General features: G+C 36.5%; 2 protein-coding genes across 4 annotated transcripts in view; one reads left to right on the plus strand and one right to left on the minus strand.

Annotated features, from left to right (window-relative positions):
- LOC103721407 (uncharacterized) overlaps nt 1-10,064 on the minus strand; it is a 31,030-nt gene extending 20,966 nt beyond the window's left edge. For both annotated transcript variants that reach the window (XR_015987195.2, XM_039128818.3), the window contains exons 1-6: nt 9,470-10,064; nt 7,522-7,612; nt 7,325-7,409; nt 7,081-7,165; nt 4,736-4,805; nt 284-353 (exon numbers count right to left, since the gene is read on the minus strand). Coding sequence is in view for 1 of the 2 variants with exons in the window: in XM_039128818.3 (XP_038984746.1) it covers nt 284-353; nt 4,736-4,805; nt 7,081-7,165; nt 7,325-7,409; nt 7,522-7,612; nt 9,470-9,603 (535 nt within the window). In the remaining variant the exon portion in view is untranslated. The remainder of the gene's footprint in view (nt 1-283; nt 354-4,735; nt 4,806-7,080; nt 7,166-7,324; nt 7,410-7,521; nt 7,613-9,469) is intronic.
- Nucleotides 10,065-12,958: 2,894 nt separating this feature from the next.
- Nucleotides 12,959-20,163, plus strand: LOC103721388 (uncharacterized). Of its 2 annotated transcripts, none has more exons than XM_008811582.5 (8): nt 12,959-13,509; nt 16,904-17,145; nt 17,266-17,388; nt 17,848-17,964; nt 18,077-18,259; nt 18,380-18,521; nt 19,204-19,369; nt 19,496-20,163. In XM_008811582.5, the coding sequence occupies exons 1-8, from the start codon at nt 13,071-13,073 to the stop codon at nt 19,509-19,511; spliced, it is 1,428 nt and encodes a 475-aa protein (XP_008809804.4). In that variant the 5' UTR covers nt 12,959-13,070; the 3' UTR covers nt 19,512-20,163. The 2 variants fall into 2 exon arrangements, with proteins under 2 accessions (XP_008809804.4, XP_008809803.4); XM_008811581.5 differs by having other exon boundaries at nt 12,979-13,509; nt 19,493-20,163.
- The last annotated feature ends 809 nt before the right edge of the window (nt 20,164-20,972 follow it).

The raw sequence follows: 20,972 nt of genomic DNA on the forward strand, positions 1-20,972 counted from the left end.
ACCTAAGGCAGGCCAACCAAAGCCCGATCCATTAGCATCTCAAACGAAACACAATAGCAGGATAACTAGTCATTTTTTTCCGCAAGTTGACTCCATTATAAAGGAGACGCATGAGAAAGGGCCACAAGTAAATGAATATTTTCAAAGTTCTTGAAAATACAACATATCAAAGTTATGATTCGAAATTGAAAATGCTTAGTAGTAGGAGAAATATTAATTAAAGCATCCAAATTAGTTGCATGTCATACAATGTCCAAAACTGCAGTGAAGATAAAAAATTTACCACTTAGCTTAAGAAGTGTGAATGTTGTAGCAGCTATCAGGAACACCATGGAGATTGCAACCCAAAAGTGCTGAGAGACAGAGTGTTGATTGATCAGCTTCAGAAAGTATACAAACAGCAAGTGATGCAGCATAAATATACTAGCATCATAAACATTCTATAACTGAAAGTTAGTATGTATCAGTAGCATATTAAGTTTAAAAGTTAAGTTGAGATATGATTGTCCAAGAAAACATTATTCTTAGTCATGGAGAACAAATCTATCATATGCGGGGAAAAAAAATCAGTAGTGTATGTGGTTTAAACAGCACAATTTTCTTCAATTGAAAATTGTATCCATTAAAAATTTGTCAGATATCCATTGCTAGGGATAAATTTATATGAAGTTTATACATTTCCACAAGAACCATATTTTCCTAGGGATTTTTTTTGAAAATATTTAGACTTAATACTATGCCACGGAAAGTATGGATAGGAATCACATGATGGTAAATAAAGTAATTCCATATGGCATTAAGTATATCGCATGTCAAAGAAACTCTAACAACTCTCATATTTGTGTTGAAGTATTTCAACAGTAACTTGTTTCAGATGCAGTGAATGTTGATATTCAAATCCTAAATGCATATTATTTACTGTTAACATGTGGTTGGCTGAGATGAAAGGACTGGCACAGGTGTAAATATGAAAGACAGTTCATGTAATTGGTTTTATAAAAAAAAAAAAGTTGAACAACAACCGCAAGATTTGAGGAGTTATGCATACGTATAACTGCCCCAGTCAATACCATTCTAGCCTAGAAACTAGAATCTGGATGTTTCAACTTTTAAAGGAGGAACTGCATATGCCTAGCCAAAATTGGTACGATTAGGCTGGTTCCAGCTGAGTCCGGGCAACTGGGAAAATTCTAACTGCTTCAGGTTAACACGTGCTAAAAGGGAATGTTCACTTTTCATAAAGTAACTTTTTAAAATATTCTTGAGAATGGACTGATTCAATTTGTCTCCTTAGATTACTGTGCCATGGAGTTGACGGCAGTTACATACATCAAACCTTGCTATCTTCTCTCTTCATCTAGACTCTTTCCAAGTATATAGCAATTTCAGAGAGGCCCTTCGCAGTCTTGTGAGCATAAACCACAAAGCATAAGGTAATTTTACCACATACCAGTTGGACATCCAGGTTTTAAATCAGGTTCTTTCTTGCTGAAAGTTGCCTTGGCTAGGAATTTTACACCAATGCTAAGAATCGACATCAAGTTGGCAGAAAATCATACAAAAATCTACTCAATCCTTCCATCAAGTCTTCTCTACTTTAAGCTTTCTCCTCTTTGGACTCCGTTTGCATGAGAAAAGGCTTGAATTATGAAGATGATGATGATGATAATGATGATGACGAGCTTAAGACTTTAAAGAGAAGAGATTACAGAATATAGGAGAAAACAGGAGGAGAAAAATGACAGGCATTTCAGAGATCTTCACTTTTGGGGGGTAAGTTATCAATCACAATTCCAGATATATGGAGTACATCAACAGAGAAATCAATATATGATATCATAATGCATTTTTTCTAGAATGATATTCTTCATGGACTATTGCTTAAATCACAAGTATAAAGTTCTGCAAAATCAAAATAAGCATCTTATAAGTTGTATGCACATTGCAAATTTCAAATTTTCTTTTTGTTCCAGAAATGCTTTTCTCATGTCAAAGATGATGATTTTTCAACTTGAATAATGAATTTCAAAAGGGACTTTTCTCCCATACTGGAGTACACATGGAATCAACAAATTGTTAGTCTACATAAAAGAAGTATTTTCTCACCTTTTTCTATGTCCATATGTACTCTAACAAAAATATGCATAAATTATAAATTAATTAGTATTTATTAAACAAAATTGCAATTTAAGAAATAGTAATCCTCAATTAATACGTTTTGAGAGTCATTTGATTTTCCAATCTATACCAGATAACGTTGCATAAATTTCACCTAATTAAGTTTGTTCTGCTATGCTCAGATCCAACTCGCAACGTGTTGGCAAGTACATAGCCACCAGAAGTGCCAACCTAGGTTGACATCAAGCTCGGTATCAATGTTTAATCAAATTAATTCTAAAGCAAATATAGGAGTCATGTAGTACTGTTTAAGAGTCAAGAAAACCACTTTTCATATCCAGGGGTTTATTTTACAATAAAATAAAGAGGCAGATAACTTCTCTAATCAAAAGGAGCAAAATAATTGAATCGAACATACTTGTGAATTGACATGCATTTGTGAATTACACCAATAGAACATCTACTTCATCATAATTTCTTGGTTTTTAAATATAATAGATACAGAAAAGATATTTGGAAGTAGAACATTAACTACAAAAGGACAAGACATGGCCATGAAATGCATCACATGCATACTGATAGCTTATCCTTTCAAAGTTGTTAGCATAATATAATGTATAAGCAATGCTAAGATGACCTTGTGCATTTGGTTGGGCTTATTTGTTCAAAAGCAATGGAATTGATTTACAGCAACTTTAGGTTTTTTCACAATTTTCAGTGTTAAAGTATGTATAAATGAAAATAATGCTCTGTATTTTTAAGATTAAATCACAGTGTAAAGATCTCCTTAAAAGAGCTTACTTTTTAATTTATTGCAGGGATAGATTAGTCTGTATATGGCTTGCTTCGTTAAATTAGGTAACATGGTGATATGAGAGTCATGATTTAGTGACTCTAGTCATCTATATTATTTTTCATCCCTTGTCATTTTCAATCTTCACATTAAATTCTTATGCGCTCATCAAAATTTGTCATATGTTCGATCTAACTTATGTTAATCTCTGAATCGACCCTTCAATGAAATAGGGCAACCATCCATTCCCTTGGAGACAAATATAACGGATTGAGATACTAACTGCACCAAAATCTAGGAGACGAACAATGATGCATCTTCTTTGCTAGAGAGTTTTGGATAGGTGCAAGTTAGCAAACCAATAGAAAAACAGAGGATCACGATGCATGAATGCTAAGAAAATAGGGAAATAGGGAAAAACAAAGCAAACTTAATAAAGACAGTCAAGAACATCAAAACAAGGAATGAGTAAATGAAGATATGCAATGGTAAAGAACGATGCAGCTAGCAAGAAAGAGAGACCAAAGGGAAATGCCTTCATCATCTGATTGTTTGCACTTTATCTTGCAGGATCAACCACGCAATAACAATGTTTAGGACATTGTTATGCTGGCATTAAAAGACAAAATGATCATGATGGAATGCATGTATAGCAAAAATGAAAAGGTCCCCTTCCTTTCCCATCTTAGCTCCCATATCCTTCTGCCACACGTTAATAAAAACAAAATATGTAACAAAAAAATGGGAAAAGTGGGAAATGACAAAATGGCTTGTAGTGTTCACAGAAATGGAGCATCATGACTAGGTCCAGTCTAGCTGCATAGAAATGGAAATGCTAACTGGCATGGAATCGCAACATCATAAAATCCTTTTCTTCATTAGATTTTAGATCTCCTGAAAACATGAGTTTAGACTTTAGAGCATGCCATACGTTATGAAGTATTTGAATCCAAAATAAACAAAATGTCATATGTTATGAAGTATTTGAATCAAGGAATGCAGAACCATCCCGAACCGGACGGTTCCGTCCGTTACGAACCGTACCGATGGCCTACCGATATATTTCCGGCTTTGAAACCGGTTCGCGACCAGAGCCGGAAAAGACAGAGAAAGAAAGATCGAGCAGAGGGAGGGAGAAGGAGCGCCAAGCGTCCGCAGCACTCCTCCCTCCCTCCCCCGCTCGCTCGCTCTCTCTTCGTCTTCTCCGGCTCTAGGTAGTGTTCTCTTGGTATAGGCCCCGTTCCAAACTGGACTGAGCGCCGACTAGTACGGCACCCAGTACTAGTTCAGAAATCCTTGATTTGAATCCAAAATAAACTTAGGTTAAGACCAGAGAAAGGTTTTCAAACTGCTTTTTAGCCCCTAATAGGCTCCATGACACCTAAAATTCTATATTTTAGAATCTGTAAAAAGAACTATGGAGCATCAGGAATTTCTAGCTGCCTTAGCTACTTAGATGCTTATAAACCAAGCCTAATCAATTATACAATTAAATCATGTCAGCTCAAGGCCAAGAATTTAAACCAAGAACAAATCACAAGTATGATTAAGAAGATGCATACTTTAAAATCACAGCCCGTGTTAAAATTTTATTGAGAAGAACATTTTGCAAGCTTATGTACGAGCCAATTGAACATATTTGTCATGCTCGAGCGAATACTAAATATTATCTAATATACGTTGCTGTTATAATAAAAGCACTGAAAGAAGCGAAGAAACAATAATAAAATGAGTAAGGCAAGATCATGGCATCGACAAAATCTATATAAAAAGATATTATCATGACAAGTTTATCTATGTCAACAACCAACAAAGTTAACGTACAGGAAGTGTCTCCCATATAGCTTCGTCACTCATGCCTTCCTCATCTCCTGGCATTAAGGCCCTACACATTCTGTATATAGGGTAAAGGACAATTCCAGAACAAGAAGAAAATCAATTAATTTCAGTCCAATAAAGAAAATCAACTAATAACTGTAAAAGTGCCAACTAAATTAATGCTGAAAAGAATTAGCATCTCTTGTTTGAGTGCAAGAATGGGTTTAGGATCTAAAATTAGGACAGCTTTTTTTGCTGGAGTGACTGCTTTTAAAGGGCTGATTCCTTGCAGGATTGTTATGACATGGGATACTCTTCATTTGTTTTAAATCAAGGTTTTTAGCTTACTAGTATCATTTTCATATTGATTATTTCCTATTTAAGTTTCATAGCAGATGTAGTCAGTCCTAAGATACTCTCTATAAGCAAAACCCCAACTGCGAACCATCTAGTTTCTCAAAGATAGCATCCATCTCTTAACCTCATGAGTCAATTTTAAATCAGGCTCAAAATGTATTGGATATGTGCAGACACTGGTATATACATATCCATGACCATTTTATTCAGCAGATATGGATACCAGACAGAGACAGCTGTTAAGACTTATGGCAATTTTGAAATTGACAATGAACAAACTTTGAGTCTAAACCTAAAGATGTTAAGATATAACCACATTAATTGATGTGAAGTGTTGATATTCTGGTTATTTTGCTAGGTAACTTCTCTCTCTCTTATTCATCGTGTGTATGCATGCAGAAGTTGAGCTGCCAATAGGTCGGGCAAGTCAACAATTTTAACAATATTAGTCTTCATTCATCATGTGTGTGCATGCAGAAGATGTTTTACCAATGGATTGAGCCAGGTCAACAACATATACCAACAAGATTAATCTTGGGCATGATCTGTACCCACAATCTTCTTTTCCTTTTTTGCTGTAAGGTAGGCAGTTACATGGGACACTCAAACACAATCAACCCTGTCTGTAGCTACATTGTGTACCAGGTCTGGTGGGTCCAACCAATTATTTAATCAAAGCCAAATGCCCAAACTCCTCCTTCATAACGCAAACCAATTATTCATACCAGAAATTTCATATCCAATCTAACCTGACCCTTTGAGTCAACATGACTATCCTAAAACTCAAAAATTGAAAGAGGAAGAGAAGTAAGATGCAACACATAAGGAAATGACAAGGGAATGAACTTAAAAAATATATCTTCTGAAGAAAATACAGCAAATAAAATTATAGAAAACAAGAGTTTCTATCAAAACCCAATTCATGTCAAGTTTGGCCAGCAAAAGCCATCTAGTCTTCTCCATGTTCAGGTCACCATCACAAATTCACAACTCATTGTCAGTGCTGTAGCTGTAGGTCATCAACAAGCGTTCATTGGAGAATCACATGTGGTACGTTAAGGGGCAGAGGGCTCAGTGATGGCAAAAGAGAGTTTTTCAGGAGCTGAAGGATGACATCACAGAACCATACATAAAGATATGCAATGCAGAGCCAAGAGATTCTAGAAATCAGATTGTCAGATACTAGGATAAAAATACTTTATTTATTATATAGTAGGCCCCTAAGCATTACCAAATCTAGGGAAATAACCCTCAATAAAACGAGTGAAGTGAGGCTTTCAAAGCCGGACGAAACGACTACTTTCTTTTAGGCGCCCCTATAACCACTCGACCGACTCCAAAGGCTTTCACACTTGTTAAAAATCCTTGGCTAACAATGCAATTCTCAAGACCCATAACTAGTCAAAATCCTAACCTAAGAGGCCAAGGCGATGAAGCTTATATATTACATTTTTGGGCGTGTTAACAACCTCTAGTTGGTAGTACCAATTGTCACAAGCCAAAACAAGTCGAAGCTTTAACCTCTCCTCTCCACAACCTATCCCACGTAAATTTTGGGTCAAGCTGTCTGACATGATTCCTATGCTAATTGTTCTGCATGATCCAAACCCAGCCCACAATGAGATGAGCCAAACATTGACACCCTTACATGCAAGTATTTACATGTGCATGCTTTCTGAGGCAGTGGACTAGGTCCCTCACTATTCAACAACCACAAGTGCTAGGAATTCTAGGATTCCCTCACTATTCAACAACCACAAGTGCTAGGAATTCTAGGATGAATGTTAGCATGAAGGCCTTGGCAACAAGTTGACACTTAGTTGCAAAATTCTACCCTTTTGTGGATCCTTAATTAGATTTATGCTCCATAACCAATGCGACATTGGTGGGATGATTTAGCATCTCTGATGAATGGGCCAAAATGAAGCAAAGCTTAAAATGCAAATAACAGATGAATATACATGTAGGTTTCCCATCAAGCTGGAATTATTTACCTGAAATTGTCAACAAGAATGATTACTTCAAAGGCCAAAAGGGGAATAAAAACAATCTTCAAGTTAATAGCCGGATCCGTGTGAGCTGCATATAACACCTTTATTAAAAAATGAGATAAAGGTAAAAGAATGAAAATTAACTTTGAAAAGTTAATGATTAATGCATGTTTTGAAATGGAATATATATGGTTTAATATGCTGAATGCTACTATTGTCTAGTTTATCACATGTTTATATCACTTACTGCTGATGTTCTGGAGGTAAATACAAAGAAGGAGCTCAAATGCAATTAACAATGGTGTCGCAACGATAGAATGGCAAGGTGCCCACTGTACAGTAAGAGGAAGACTGCTTTTATTAGTGCATGATACAAGTTTATCAGCTAATTGCACTTCAGAACAGTAATCCATCTTCCAGCAAGAACTTGTTAGCAAACCATACATGACGATCATAAGGTAGTGATGGAGCAGGTAAGGAGAACCTTCCACGCGCAACACCAGCATGAAACAACCAAAGAGGGACAAAAACTATCCTGCATACTTAAAGAGAGAGAGAGATTTGGGGATTAACATCCATAAAAACTACATTCTGCACTTCTCTGAAACAAAAGGATGTCAAATAAATTCAAGAACTAACAGCACATTGAAACTCAAACAAGAATAAGAAACAATAAATCTCAAGATGTTCTGGTCAATAAATGTTGAAAGCGGTGATGGAGGTAGTAAGATGAAAATGCTACTGAATAATTCATGACTATGTCTACATAGCATTTTTAGAATGAAGTGATGCTTATATGCCTATGACTATGATACAGATATAAGAATGATTTGAAGTGAAAGATATCTATGTACCCAACACTATCACAGGATAAGGAACTTCAACTAAATACCAGAAAACCTAATAGATGTAAAGCCTTGGAACACTAGGAAAAGTCCCCATTTACAATAAATTCACTCTGTGATTCTTCTTCTTCATCTAATATTTTAGAAAGAGATACCAACAATAAATGACCAAGTGTGGTTCTCCCAATTATGAGTATAGCATGACTTATTATTTAGGTTAAACCCTAATTTCTCTTTGTTGCACCTCCTATCTATCCTCTTCCTCCCATCGTCCTTTCTCCTTTAATTTTTCTCCTTCTCCTCCTCCTCCTCCTCCCTTATCCTCTTCCACCTCCACCTGCCCCTTTGTGTTCGCCCTCTTCCTCCTCCACAATGTCTAGCTATCCATACTTCCCTGAAGACCTTTATTGTTGGCCTGTTGCCCTACATCGACCCTCGCCATTGCCCTCGATTGACCTTCTATATTGTTAGATGACAGAAAAAATGAATACTATAATAAAGTCATGCAGAAACCCTTTAGATGATTAAGGTATAAATATCAGTCCATCAAAAAACAAAGTGCATATATATATAATGTAAGTTTAAAAAAAAAAAATCGGATGCAGATCCAACAAATAATGATGGCCACGAGATATCCCGAAGCAATGTAATTATCTTGACTTTCAATACAAAATATAATGGAGAGATATGACAACGTTCCAAAAAAAAATTAATGGGCTTTGGGAGTGAAGATCTAATTTTTAAGTAATATAGCTAATTGTGTTGGTTAAAATTTTGGGACATGCACATCTGTGTAGTCTTGGGCAATGAAGGGATTGCAATCCTTGAATGTATATACATGGATAAATAACAAAACGCAAGAAATGAGTAGACTGAACAAAAATGGCAAAAGAACTTATAATTCGCAAGGAAAAAAAATCAAATTAGAACTAATAAGCATAACTAATGAGTACACAGAATAAAATATGAGCAGAAGAATGTCAGTAAAACAGAAAGGGGAACTACAACATCATGACTTAAACTGTGGTGGGGGAAATAGGACGGCGGAACAATGAATTCGTTCCTCAATAAGAACTAATAGCATGCCAATATCGCAAGTACTACACCCAAGAAACAGATACTGCAAGGCCTGCAGCTATAAATTCCTTCATATACTAAGTATGACCTAACAAACACTAAAGCACTCTATCCTAAACCTAAAATTCCTGTACAACCAACACCAGACTGAACGCAAAGAACCCAACTCCGAGACATCCAATCCAACTGACCTATCACTAAATTGAGGGCTTACAGAGCACATGGTACTCATCAGAGACAATATTCGCAAACAAGAAACCAACTCCTATCATCCCCCACCCGCAACCGTCCTTTATCGGCGAATTCCTAACCCGAGTCTTCTTTCAAGAATACTAGCAATTCAAAATCACAACTTCCCCACGAATTAAAATAATTTGTCCTCCAAAATCAACCAAAACAAAAGTTAACTCCGAACAATTAGAAACGAACTAAGAAGGGGGGGACAAGGGAAGAGAGGACGGCGAACCGACCACCAAGAATAGGAGATGCGACCGTCGATCTTGAGGGCGAGGAAAAGAGTGAAGCAGAAGAGCAGCCCGTGCGCCGCCACCGCCTGCGCCGATTTCCCCACCCTCGCCCATGTCATCGCCTTCCGGCGTTCCATCGCCTCCAACCCCCTCCTCTCGCTCTCCACCACCGCGCTTTCTCTCCTTCCTTCTCTTTCCTCTCTCTCTCTCTCTCTCTCTCTCTCTCTCTCTATCTCTATCTTTCTATCGGGCAAAAGGCAGTTCGCGGAACGGCCGTGAGGAAGCGATCCTTCTTCTCGGCTCCGTACGGTAATTCGGGCGACGGGATTTTTTTTTTATATGTTGAAGCTTATCTGAGAGAGAGGTATTGCTTCAGCTTTCACGCCAACGGCGGGCAACAGCTAGCTTTTGAGTTGGGGCCAGCTGTGGGGTCCAGTGATCCCGCCGAGCGTTTCGTGGCGGCATCTCGGAAGAAGTACCCCACGAGGCGGATGATAGCATTTGGCTGCTGCTCCGCAGATACCATCGAGCCTTGTATCGGCTGCGTGGTTATTAACAGCAATATGCGGCGTTTCTTTTGACGCGGACTGCTGCTCCCGCAGTTTTGCCAGCGGGGGTTTTGACAGATCTCGGCCGTCGGAGTGGTTCGCGTCCGAGAGAAGGCGGCGGAGAGGCGGACATGATGTGGAGGGGTATTTTGGGAATGCTACAAAAAATAGATAATTCAATTATTTTACAATTAATTAGATATACGTTTAATTTATTTTTTTAATAATTTATCAGATCAAAGTAGGTTTTCTTACCAGATTTTTTGTGGAATCAGCTTGAATTTAGTTATATTTGTTATAACAGGAATATAAAAAAGGTTAGTTATTTGGCTTGTTTTGATTCTCTTTCTTGTTGGATTTGTATTTTCATCTTATGCATACTTTTCGTAACTCTATTCGTTGTCATGTCAATTTCAAAATTCTAAATAATTCTTAGTAATTCTAAGATTTTGATCATTTTTCAATCTATAAAATAGTAATATGTATTTACATTTGTTTTTAAAATAGCTTGATTTTTTTCAAAGTCAATCATTTACTTCGCATATCATGTTCTTTTCCTCATCATAGATTTGATATTAATTATCCATTTTACTATAGATTTGATATATATAAAGGACTATTGTGGTAAGAGTCCTTTCAAATTTCGAAAGTATTAATCACTGGCCTAAAAAGACTCAAATATGATTTTTAATCAATTTTGGATGCAGGTTTGAAAATTGCTCATTTTATAGATCCGATACATTTATAGTCTTTGCCACACAATCAGCAACATGGAAAATACTAAATCAAGTACCGAATCTTAGTCATGTTTGATGCTCATAGAGTGATAGATACGCTAACAAGGATGACAACCTAATTGTATAATATCCTAAAGAGTTGTTGCATCTGGTATAGACCAAGCAAGGTACACTTAAAAAGTTGAAACCCCATTTGTACATGTCCATATTGGCTTCTATATTTAGTAGTTCTTTTCTCATTTGCTAATTCAAATGAGATGTAATTTTTATATCTTTTTTGTCTTGGAAGCATATTATGATTTTTTTCGCTTCCTCTTATAATGAAGGAAATGATAACAGAAATGTTGATGTTGGAGAAATGGGCAAACAAGGTAACAATGAGGTATGGTGACTTTTTATTATCTCTATGCACTTGCTTCTCCCTCTTAGTCTTGTTTTACCCCACTTCACATACAAGATGGGACCAAAATAGCCAAACAAATACCTAATAAACATCAAAAACCAAGCCAAGACTTTTTTTTTTCTTGTTTTATTACATATATATTCTTGCAAATATAACATATTATATTTTTATCTTCCAAAAATTATCATATATATTCCTCAAATATCTTGTTTTGCATGAATTCCTTGGACAGCGAACGAGATGAAAATAATATATGGTGACTCTCTATTATCTCCATGCACTTGCTTTTTTATTATCTAGCTTCTCATCTTGCTATTTTAGCCCACTTCACATACAAAATAGGACTAAAATAGTATAGCAAATATCTAATAAGCATCAAAAACCAGCCTAAGACTTTTTCCTTTTGGATTTATTGCATATATGTTCTTGCAAATATAGCTTGTTACATATTTACCTTCCAAAAAGTACTATATATCTCTCTCAAAATCATCTTGTTTTTGCACGGATTCCTTTTCATTAAATTTTTTATCAACAATATTAATAAATAATTATTTAAATAAAAAATTATTATTTTTTATATTTAATATCCAAACAGATTATATAAAAACATAGTTCTTTTTAATACAAACCATTTTTGTGGGAATATTAAGCTAGAAAAATAATATCGAGTGAAATTGAAATAGTTATTCATTAGTGCCGCCAATAAAAAATCTAGCAGGAGGAGTATCCATGTAAAACAAGATGATCTGAGTGTGCATATACAAAAGGTAATTTTTCAAAAATAAATATGCAGCAAGCCATTATTTGCAAGAATATACAAGCTAAAACAAATCTTTTTCTTTTTATTTTTTAGACTATTTTTGGATAATGGGTGCATTATTAAAAATTGAGTTTGTGTTTATGTTTAGGTATGGGAATATATAGATAGATCTGTCTCGAGCCTAATTTACTTGATGTTTATATTTAAATAGATAAAATAGATATGTTATTTATATGCATTTGAAAAAAAATAACTGTATCGGAATATATAGGTAGGTGGTGTAAATAAAATACAATATGTTTACACATAAATAAAAGAAAAAACAAAGGATGTTTACACATAAATAATCTTGACATTCTAATTTTATAGAGTTATCATGGATTATTTATGACCTAAGTGCAAAAGTTGCATGAAAAATGAATAATTTGATTAATTGGTTAATTGGTTAGTTGATTATTTGGTCAAGCATCCAATGATCCTCCGATTGAATTCTAATTTTCTCGGATTCATAATTCTTACGAGCCTTAGTTTCATTCAATCTATATCGCATCATTTCGATATCTATCCTCTCTTGACATGGCGCATTATTTTTTTTACATGCACTTATCACTAAGATGTGAGGCTCCTGTAAAAGTTAAGATGGTTTCATTCAAATGATATGCCGAAGATTAACACACATGCAACTAATAGATATTGTGCGCATAATGTCCTCTTTTTGCAACACATCAATCTTATTAGACATGGGCTTCATGTGTTTGGTTTGCCAAGAAGATGATGTTGATACCAACCTAAAGTAAGAGACGCATCACAAAATTTTGTAGACATGATAACCGGCACTTGGGAATCCGAGAATACGGCATTCGCACCACCACTCATCCCGCCCTCACGGATAGGCCGATAGGGGCTGGATCTTTCGCATGGAAGAATAATTCATCTTCCTTCATCCAAATCCACCGTTGGATTGCTTATCTTCGCTTTGCGATCTGTGCACGGACGATCCAACGGCTCTATAGCAAAAAAAAAGATCAATCATTCTTTTGGGCGAAAGATACACCCTGAACCCGGCTCCCGCTGCCTCTTGTAACGTTTCTCAAAGCCCCTGCGCATTGAACGCGTTACGGTAAAGAATTCGTGAAGGGGGAGGGAAGAGGAGGCGATGGTCGTTGCCTTCCCATGTCGACGGATTTGGTCTCCGAAGGCCGGAATCTCTCGATCCCCTCTCAGCGTCTCCACCTTCTCCTTCACCTCTTTCACCTTCCGCGAGATTAGGGGAAGAGGAGGTAGAGATCGCGGAATTCCAAGATCTTCGTTGCAAGACTCCCCTTCGCCTTCCTTGGGCGAGCCTGCCGAAAAGAAGTCCAATTCCAGGCTCCCCTTTGATATCGGTGGATTGGATGGGGATGGCTTCGTCCGAGAGGGGAGCGAGGCCAAGGCCTCGTCGACGGGGGCGGAGATTTTTGCTCCCCTTAGCCGGAGGCCGATGTTTAGGCTGAGGTCGAAGTCTTTCCGCCGGCGTCCTTTGTGGAAGCGGATCTTCTTTGCTTCGAAGAAGGTTAGGAGCATCATCTTGCTCAACGTCCTCGCCGTCATCTACGGTACTTTTTCTTCTCATTAGTGTCTTTTCCTTTCTTTATTTTGTTTTATGTGATTGATTGACTAAATAAATTGCCGATACACTTGAGCTGAAGCCAAATTAGTATCTTACCCATGCTCGATAATGCCAATTTGGATGCCAGTTAGGATTCTAAGAGTGATCATGGTTGTTCTGAACAAAATTGAACTGCTATGTATCTAGTGTAAATGATTGGTAAAAATTTGATGCATGAGAAAATTCTTTTTGGGTAGGGTTCTGCGTTTGGTACGGAAGAGAATTTATTAATCTATACGAAGGAAAGGTTTGATAAGGAGCATGACTGAAAACTAGCAGGCAGTTTGTATATTGGACTTGCTGTAGTCTATGATATTATTATGGAGTGTTCATGCTGGACACCGATATTAAACCTAGGATTGTACGGATTGTGTGAGGGGGATGAGGTCAAAAATATGAACATCTAAACATGCAAGCTTGTGTCGCAAAAGGCTCAAATACAAAGAGAAGAAATAACTGAATTTAATATTAATGTTCAATGGCATTGTACAACAATAAACTATTGTATGATAAAGAAATGGGACGAGTATTTAACCTTGGAGGATTTCTCATCATGTGGAATCAAGGTTTTTGGTATCGAAGCAGTTGCAGCCTGTCAAGAGACAAAACAAGACCTTTGACACAAAAAAAGAGAAAAATTCTGCAACCTTCACAAAGTTATTCTATGATGTAATAGAAATGTCAGCAAGTTGCCTCAACACAATTTTGTATTATTCTAGCACTGGCCATCAAGTTGTGCATACCACATATATTATGCTCCATGCAGCCTGGCTTCTTGACATGCCGACCAATATTCTGGACATATGCTAAGAAGCCTCTAAAAGAACCATTTGAAGCAGTCAACCTTGAAAATCTAGGAAAAACTGGAGAAATCTCAAGACATTTTGATAACTAGATAAATACAATCTATGAGTAATTAACTGTATCATGCAGCCTGGCTTCTTGCACCTTTCAAACTATGATATCTCTGAGTCATTAATGGCATCCTAAGATTAGTTTGACATAAATCTGAAGTTACTCGTTAGTATTGATGATGCTTATTTGTCCATGCTGGACAAAATTAAATTGCATGCCTGCTTGCAAAGATACATCTATATAGGTGTACATAGGGAATGCAAGAATCTATGTTATGATCCATAATATAATATCGTTCTATTTAATTGATCACTGCCACCACTACAATCCTGCAACTCCCCCCCCCCCCCCCCCCCCCCCCCAAAAAAAAAAAAACGAAGAAAAGAAAATAAAGAGTGCTGGATTGTGGGTTTTATTGTAGTTTTGCTGCTCTTGATCCTAACTAGCCAACAATTTTATCTAAACTTACAATCATATGGTGGCACATAGGGTATTTAGCTGTTGATCATAATGGTGTATGCTTCTTTTCTAATGTATCTTTTTCCTATTCTACCTCATCAAGATAAGAGGAGAAATAGTCGATTTTCATAAGGTAGGTTGGTTTAATACTTTGAAAGCAGTTAGTAAAAAGATGAAGAAACTAAATGAAGGAATATGATCTTTGTGGCTATCCTTACCCAACCTTAATTAGAAAATTGGGGAACGAACTAGCACCACCACCATGTTTTCGCTATCAGAATTTGCCCTATTGCTATGATCATCATCCTTGTTTTTGTCATCATCATTGTCATTGTCAGGATACTGACCACTATGACCAGTATTGCCTCTGTTTCATCATAATTTATTTAATTACTGTTAAAGCTGACTGATCATTAACCAAGCATAGATAGTTCTACCTTGACTAGTGCTACTTTCGCTTAGATGCTCTTCATTGATGTAAGTTATATACTTATTATTCTTCACATCTAATACTAGTTTCTTTGCCATTGTATTCTCTAAATGAGCAAGTTTTCGTCCTAGGAGATGGCAATTACTTCAAAGGCTTTATACTTTATAGTGTACACTTCTTGTCTTTCTTTGTTGTGTTCGAGCTTGCTGTTTTCTAGATGAATTTAGGGTCTCAAGAGTGATTTTTTTTTTTTTAACTTTTTCGATGGAACCTTGAGATGCAAGTGGTGGATTGACTGCTTTTTCTTATTAGAACAACTATCTGGCCTAATAAACAGAATTACGTTTTTCATATCCAATGAACACATAATTATACCAGGTTAGCATGTATGTAAACTATACATGTACAAACCACTTGCAGAATCATGCAAGAAAGTCATAGATGAATGGGAGCATAGTAGATGTGCTATAATCAACAGACAAACAACAATTCTGTGCTAACTAGTATTCTTCCATCCTTGTCAAACTTAAGGCAGATTAAACAGTAAGAGTTTGGACTATAAATGTAAGACCACCATGCAAGAACCATAGATTTGTCAATAGGAAAAAAGAAAAGTTTGGAAGGTTAGACATTAGTTAAGTAAAGAGCTCTGTGGCCTTATTAGTATTAGAAATGATCCGTATCACACTGCACTATGTTACATACCTTGCCGTAAGATTATTGGCATGATACATGAGTTTGTATCATCTGCTAGCCAATTATTGACCAGAAGAGATTTGTACCTTGCCATAAGCAGATTATAGCTTCTTATTATTCACTCCAATTGTGGCTTTTGCTTGTTTGCTGATTAGTTAATTAATTAATCAACTAACTAATTATTTATTTTAATCGTGTCATCTGCATCAGAATCTCTAGCACCTGCGCAGCTCTAGGTGTCCTCTCAACAAAATCTATATCATTCAAACTACATATACCTGTTAAGTGGGTTGAGTAGTGACTACCATATGTTCATATACCATGTATGACTATAACATGTGTGGGCTTATGGCACCTTCTAAGAGTATTGGTTGGGTTAGATTCTACTATCAGCGGGTTGTTGCATCACCACATTTTTTGAAGACCTGTTCTCAAACTTCATACTGCAAAGCGTACCTCGATCAAACATATTTATAGGTTATTTGTACATTACCTGAGTTTTTTTTTTTTTTGGAGGGTGGGTGGTATACTTTTCCTGAGAATTCTTGGGCAGTATGTTAGCTGCGACATTTTGACATGACTGTTTACTGTAAAATTACTTATTTGACTTGTATCACTAATTAGTCTCAGGTTATTTAGAAATTGTAACAACATCAGAATGCCAAGCTTATATGGAGTAATTTCTTTTAACTTCTCTCTAAAACATCATATTCTTTTATTACCATATTTTAATTACAATGATAGTTTCCTACAATAATGTTATAGAATATAAGTGTTTTATTTAATTCTACTCTATGTAACCATTAAAATAAAGTGACATATAAATTGTAATAGCAATGCCTTAGGGAAAGCTTAAGTGATATTTATGTCTCACTTCTTGCTCTTCTTTCTACCCTTTCAGCCAGCGATATTCCTGTTTTGAAAGAAGTTGAAGTGGTTATGGAGCCTTCGTTGTTTACCATGGTGCGGTTTGTTCTTTCAGCCATTCCTTTCCTACCATTTGTATTACAGGCGCGTGGGGATAGCAACATTCGCTCTGCAGGAATAGAATTAGGTCTCTGGGTAAGCTTAGGCTACCTGAGTCAGGCCCTTGGATTACTCACATCAGATGCAGGACGTGCATCCTTCATTTCTGCCTTTACAGTAAGACCCTCCCCCCATCGCTCAACCCCATCCAAATAATCTCTTCCCAGCATATAATGTTATTTGGAAGAATGAGAATTGTTAACCAAAATTCTAAATAAGCTCCATCATGTTGAGCAGGTAATTGTTGTGCCTTTAATTGATGGCATGTTTGGTGCAACAGTGCCAGCCTTTATCTGGTCTGGAGCATTTGCGTCTCTTGTTGGAGTTGCTATGCTAGAGTGTGGTGGTTCTCCTCCTTGTGTAAGTATCACCTCTTTTGTTTTCCTATGGCATTAATCTGTCAGTGTATTGCTTTATCCACGGTGATGAAATAGTTTACTAAATGCTAATCACCATAGTATCCCATATGGCATGATCTATATGACTTGTTTTGTGAAGTGTGTTTTCTTTCTTTCTTTCTTTCTTTTAAACCAATGCATCATATTTTGCAATTATCATATGCTAGTGCGTTTAATGCATGTTAATACACCAAGACACCCATTAGTCTCCAAACATGATTTGATACAAAATAAAGGGGTAGAATAAGGTATTTATTATGTCAGAGCAAACATCTTAGTTACTCTGGTTAGAATGGTATAACCCCACTGCCCTGCCCCGACACAAGAAAAAGAATAAAAATACATGTATGTGCCAAATAATTTTTTGGAGTTGCCTGGTGTAATCATCTTACTCTCTGCATCATTGTGACTGTATGTGAAGATTGGTGATGCTTTGAACATCTTGAGTGCGGTGTTCTTCGGGATCCATATGCTTAGAACTGAACAAATTTCAAGAAGTACAAAAAAAGAGAATTTCTTAGAACTTCTCGGCTATGAGGTACATTTTGCTGTTCTTAAGCCTGTATTTTGCACCATCTTGTGTCTTTTCTCAATGGTTTGCATCCCGATGTAAAAAATCTCCATCTCTCAAAATAATCTCTTTTGTTCAGGTCTGTGTCATGGCTTTGTCATCAGTGATGTGGTTTTTGGTTAGAAATATCTTTGGCAATGTGCATGATCTGAACTTAGGATCCTGTGCTTGGTCAATGTTGTGGGATTACATAATTTCATTTCCTTGGATACCAGCAATATACACAGGCATATTTTCAACTGGTTTATGCTTATGGGCAGAGGTGAATTTATCTTTATTATTATTATTATTATTTTGTTATTTCCTTCAAGTTTCATGTTAAATTTTTCTTATAATAGTGATTTACATGGAAATAAAAACCCAAATGCATATGCTTCTGCAGTTGGATGCCATGGGTGATGTTTCAGCAACTGAAGCTGCGATTATTTATGGTTTGGAACCAGTATGGGGTGCAGCCTTCGCATGGTTTTTACTTGGTGAAAGGTGGGGTACCACTGGATGGATTGGAGCTGCTCTTGTGTTATGTAAGAAGACATCTATCTACCAGCTTCTATCTATAATCAATCTTTCTTCTTCTTGCTTAGTGGCACCTTATTCACTGCAGTGAGCTAAATAATGTCAACTTCTTTGTATTAGCACTCAAATCTGGCAAAAGAATTAAGTAAAATATTTTTATTTGTAAAAAGACAACTACAACTTAATGCTAAATTAATTCTGTTGATTTTATACATTTGAATATTTCTCTTAAGTATTCTGGTAAGAATATGGTTATACTTTTGGAAGCTTTCTTATAGGAAGCTGGAGTGCATAAATTACAAGAACCTACTCATCTTGGAAATGGTTTTAATGAAATACAAAACCAAAATACCTTCTACTCCATAATGAAAAGCTAAAGCTGGTCTGTGATTCTTGTGGAAAAAATTGTCTGCAACAAAATATTTGGGGCCAAATTCTTGCTATAAGACATTTCTGTAGGAAAAAACTAAAGTTATGGTTGATTGGTGGGACATGGAGGTCCAGAGATGTTGGAAAATGGACAAGGACGCATTTCTTCTAGTATTCTGAGATCATTATAACTCCTTAAATGTTTAGCCCATTTCATCTTTTTTTAATATATCCTTACTTTTCTCAAATCTAACATCCTTTTCCCTTGCTTTCTTGTCCATGTTGCTTTGACTGCCTTGATTTAACCTTATTTCTCTATAGGTGGTAGCTTAACAGTCCAGATCCTTGGATCAACCACTGGAAAATCAAGGAAGGTTGAAGATAGCAGTAATTCCAATCACTTGGGAGCCTCAGACAAGCAAAATAATTTGTCTTTCTCAGCTGTTCTCATCAACTCCAGAAAGAACGTAGCAGATCCTTTCCAGAAGTAAGTGGCATCTCTACAGCCATCATCCAGGGCCAGAGCATGCATTTGTGAATTGGTTTCCTTTGCATGCAGACACAACAACTTTGCTAGCATTCTGATCCTATTGATATATCTTTTGTGAAGCAGGCAGGACAAACTATGATACAGGATACTTTAGCTTTATGGCAAATCTAAATTACAGAGGCTTCAAAGTCAGCTGAAGAATATAAGCTAGCTACCCTGTGCATCAATTTTTCAGCTGAGCATCTTGAAAGAAGCCTCTGAGCAAGTCAACCTAGTGTCTATGCAAGTAGATTTCTCCGCGCTGAAATCCACAGCATTTCAATCTCAAGCATAAGGGGCAAAGTCTCTCTGCAAGTAAACCTGATTTATATGCAAGAATGAAATTGGCATTCAGTGCGGGCAAATGAAAGCTGAAACTTTGAGATACAGTGGAGCAAGAATGACATGCTTTAGGCCCGTTTTGGACTAATCTAACTCTCAGGAATGCAGGTCTTTTCGATGAGGATGCATAACTTCTTTGGAAGGCTTGGATCCCTAAGCAGGAGCCTCACTTATAAATTCAATGTATCTGAGTATACAACTGGCTGACAAGATTGGATATTTGCTTGAAAGTGAAATATTTCAGATATACAGGTGTAAGCAACCATATCTATGAGTCAGGTTAAAAAGGGGGATATTAATTTAAATACATTTTTGGAATCTCTTGTTAATCTGAGAGGTGCATACTGTATAGCATGGTTCTACTCCTTGCTGAAACAAGTTTCTGCTGAAACTTTATTCCCTGAACCAAATGATGTCCGTTATTTGAGCACAGTGGTTCTTTTGAAGAGAGGCTGCTGACAGGAGGAGCAAGCAACGAGGGCTCGGGAATGTTCACCTTTCTGCGACGCACGCTTCCCTTTTGAAGAGATGCACGCCAAGGGGCTCGCCTGGCCGTTCCAACGTCATGCCATCAGTCTCCTGAAATTATTTTGACATCATTTCTTTTTACTTATATTTCTCTAATTATAGGCATTATAAGATAGTATTAATTTCGCTGCCTAACAAAAATTGATGCACTCTGTTTTCTGTAAATCGTTGCCTCCTCGGAAAACAAGTTTTAAAAACCTTTCCTATATAGATTTTGTTTTACTATGGCATGGCAGATTTAAAAAAAGAAATTTCAACTCCCTGGTTTTTACGAGTGTGTTAAAAATGTAAATTATAAATTTTTGTTTTCTCATAAACATTATGATTTTTTGATGACTGGAATTGCTTTTGTATCGATTACTGGATTCTGATACCGTGAAGGCGGAGCAACTCCTATATAAACATGTTCCGGGAATCAGTCTTTTGTTTGTCGTACAAATATTCTGGGAAAAAGTCTTAAGGTGGATCCCTCATTCTCATTCTTTGCCAGCATTATTGGCTAAGTTGATCATAAGAAGTCTGTCTTTAAGAAAGTGTTCCTTTAGTTTTTTATTGGGATGTTGATGGGTATCTCTAATTGGCTTAGACCAATTCATCCCTTAGTATCTGGACGTCTCACTAATAAGTAGGCTACGATTTCTACCGAAAAAAAAAGTTGACGACTATGATTTGACGTGTATTATTTACTCTA

This window comes from Phoenix dactylifera, chromosome 5 (assembly GCF_051530095.1).
Source record: "Phoenix dactylifera cultivar Ajwa chromosome 5, Ajwa_hap1_PhDact_Kaust_v1.1, whole genome shotgun sequence".
NCBI lineage: Eukaryota > Viridiplantae > Streptophyta > Magnoliopsida > Arecales > Arecaceae > Phoenix > Phoenix dactylifera.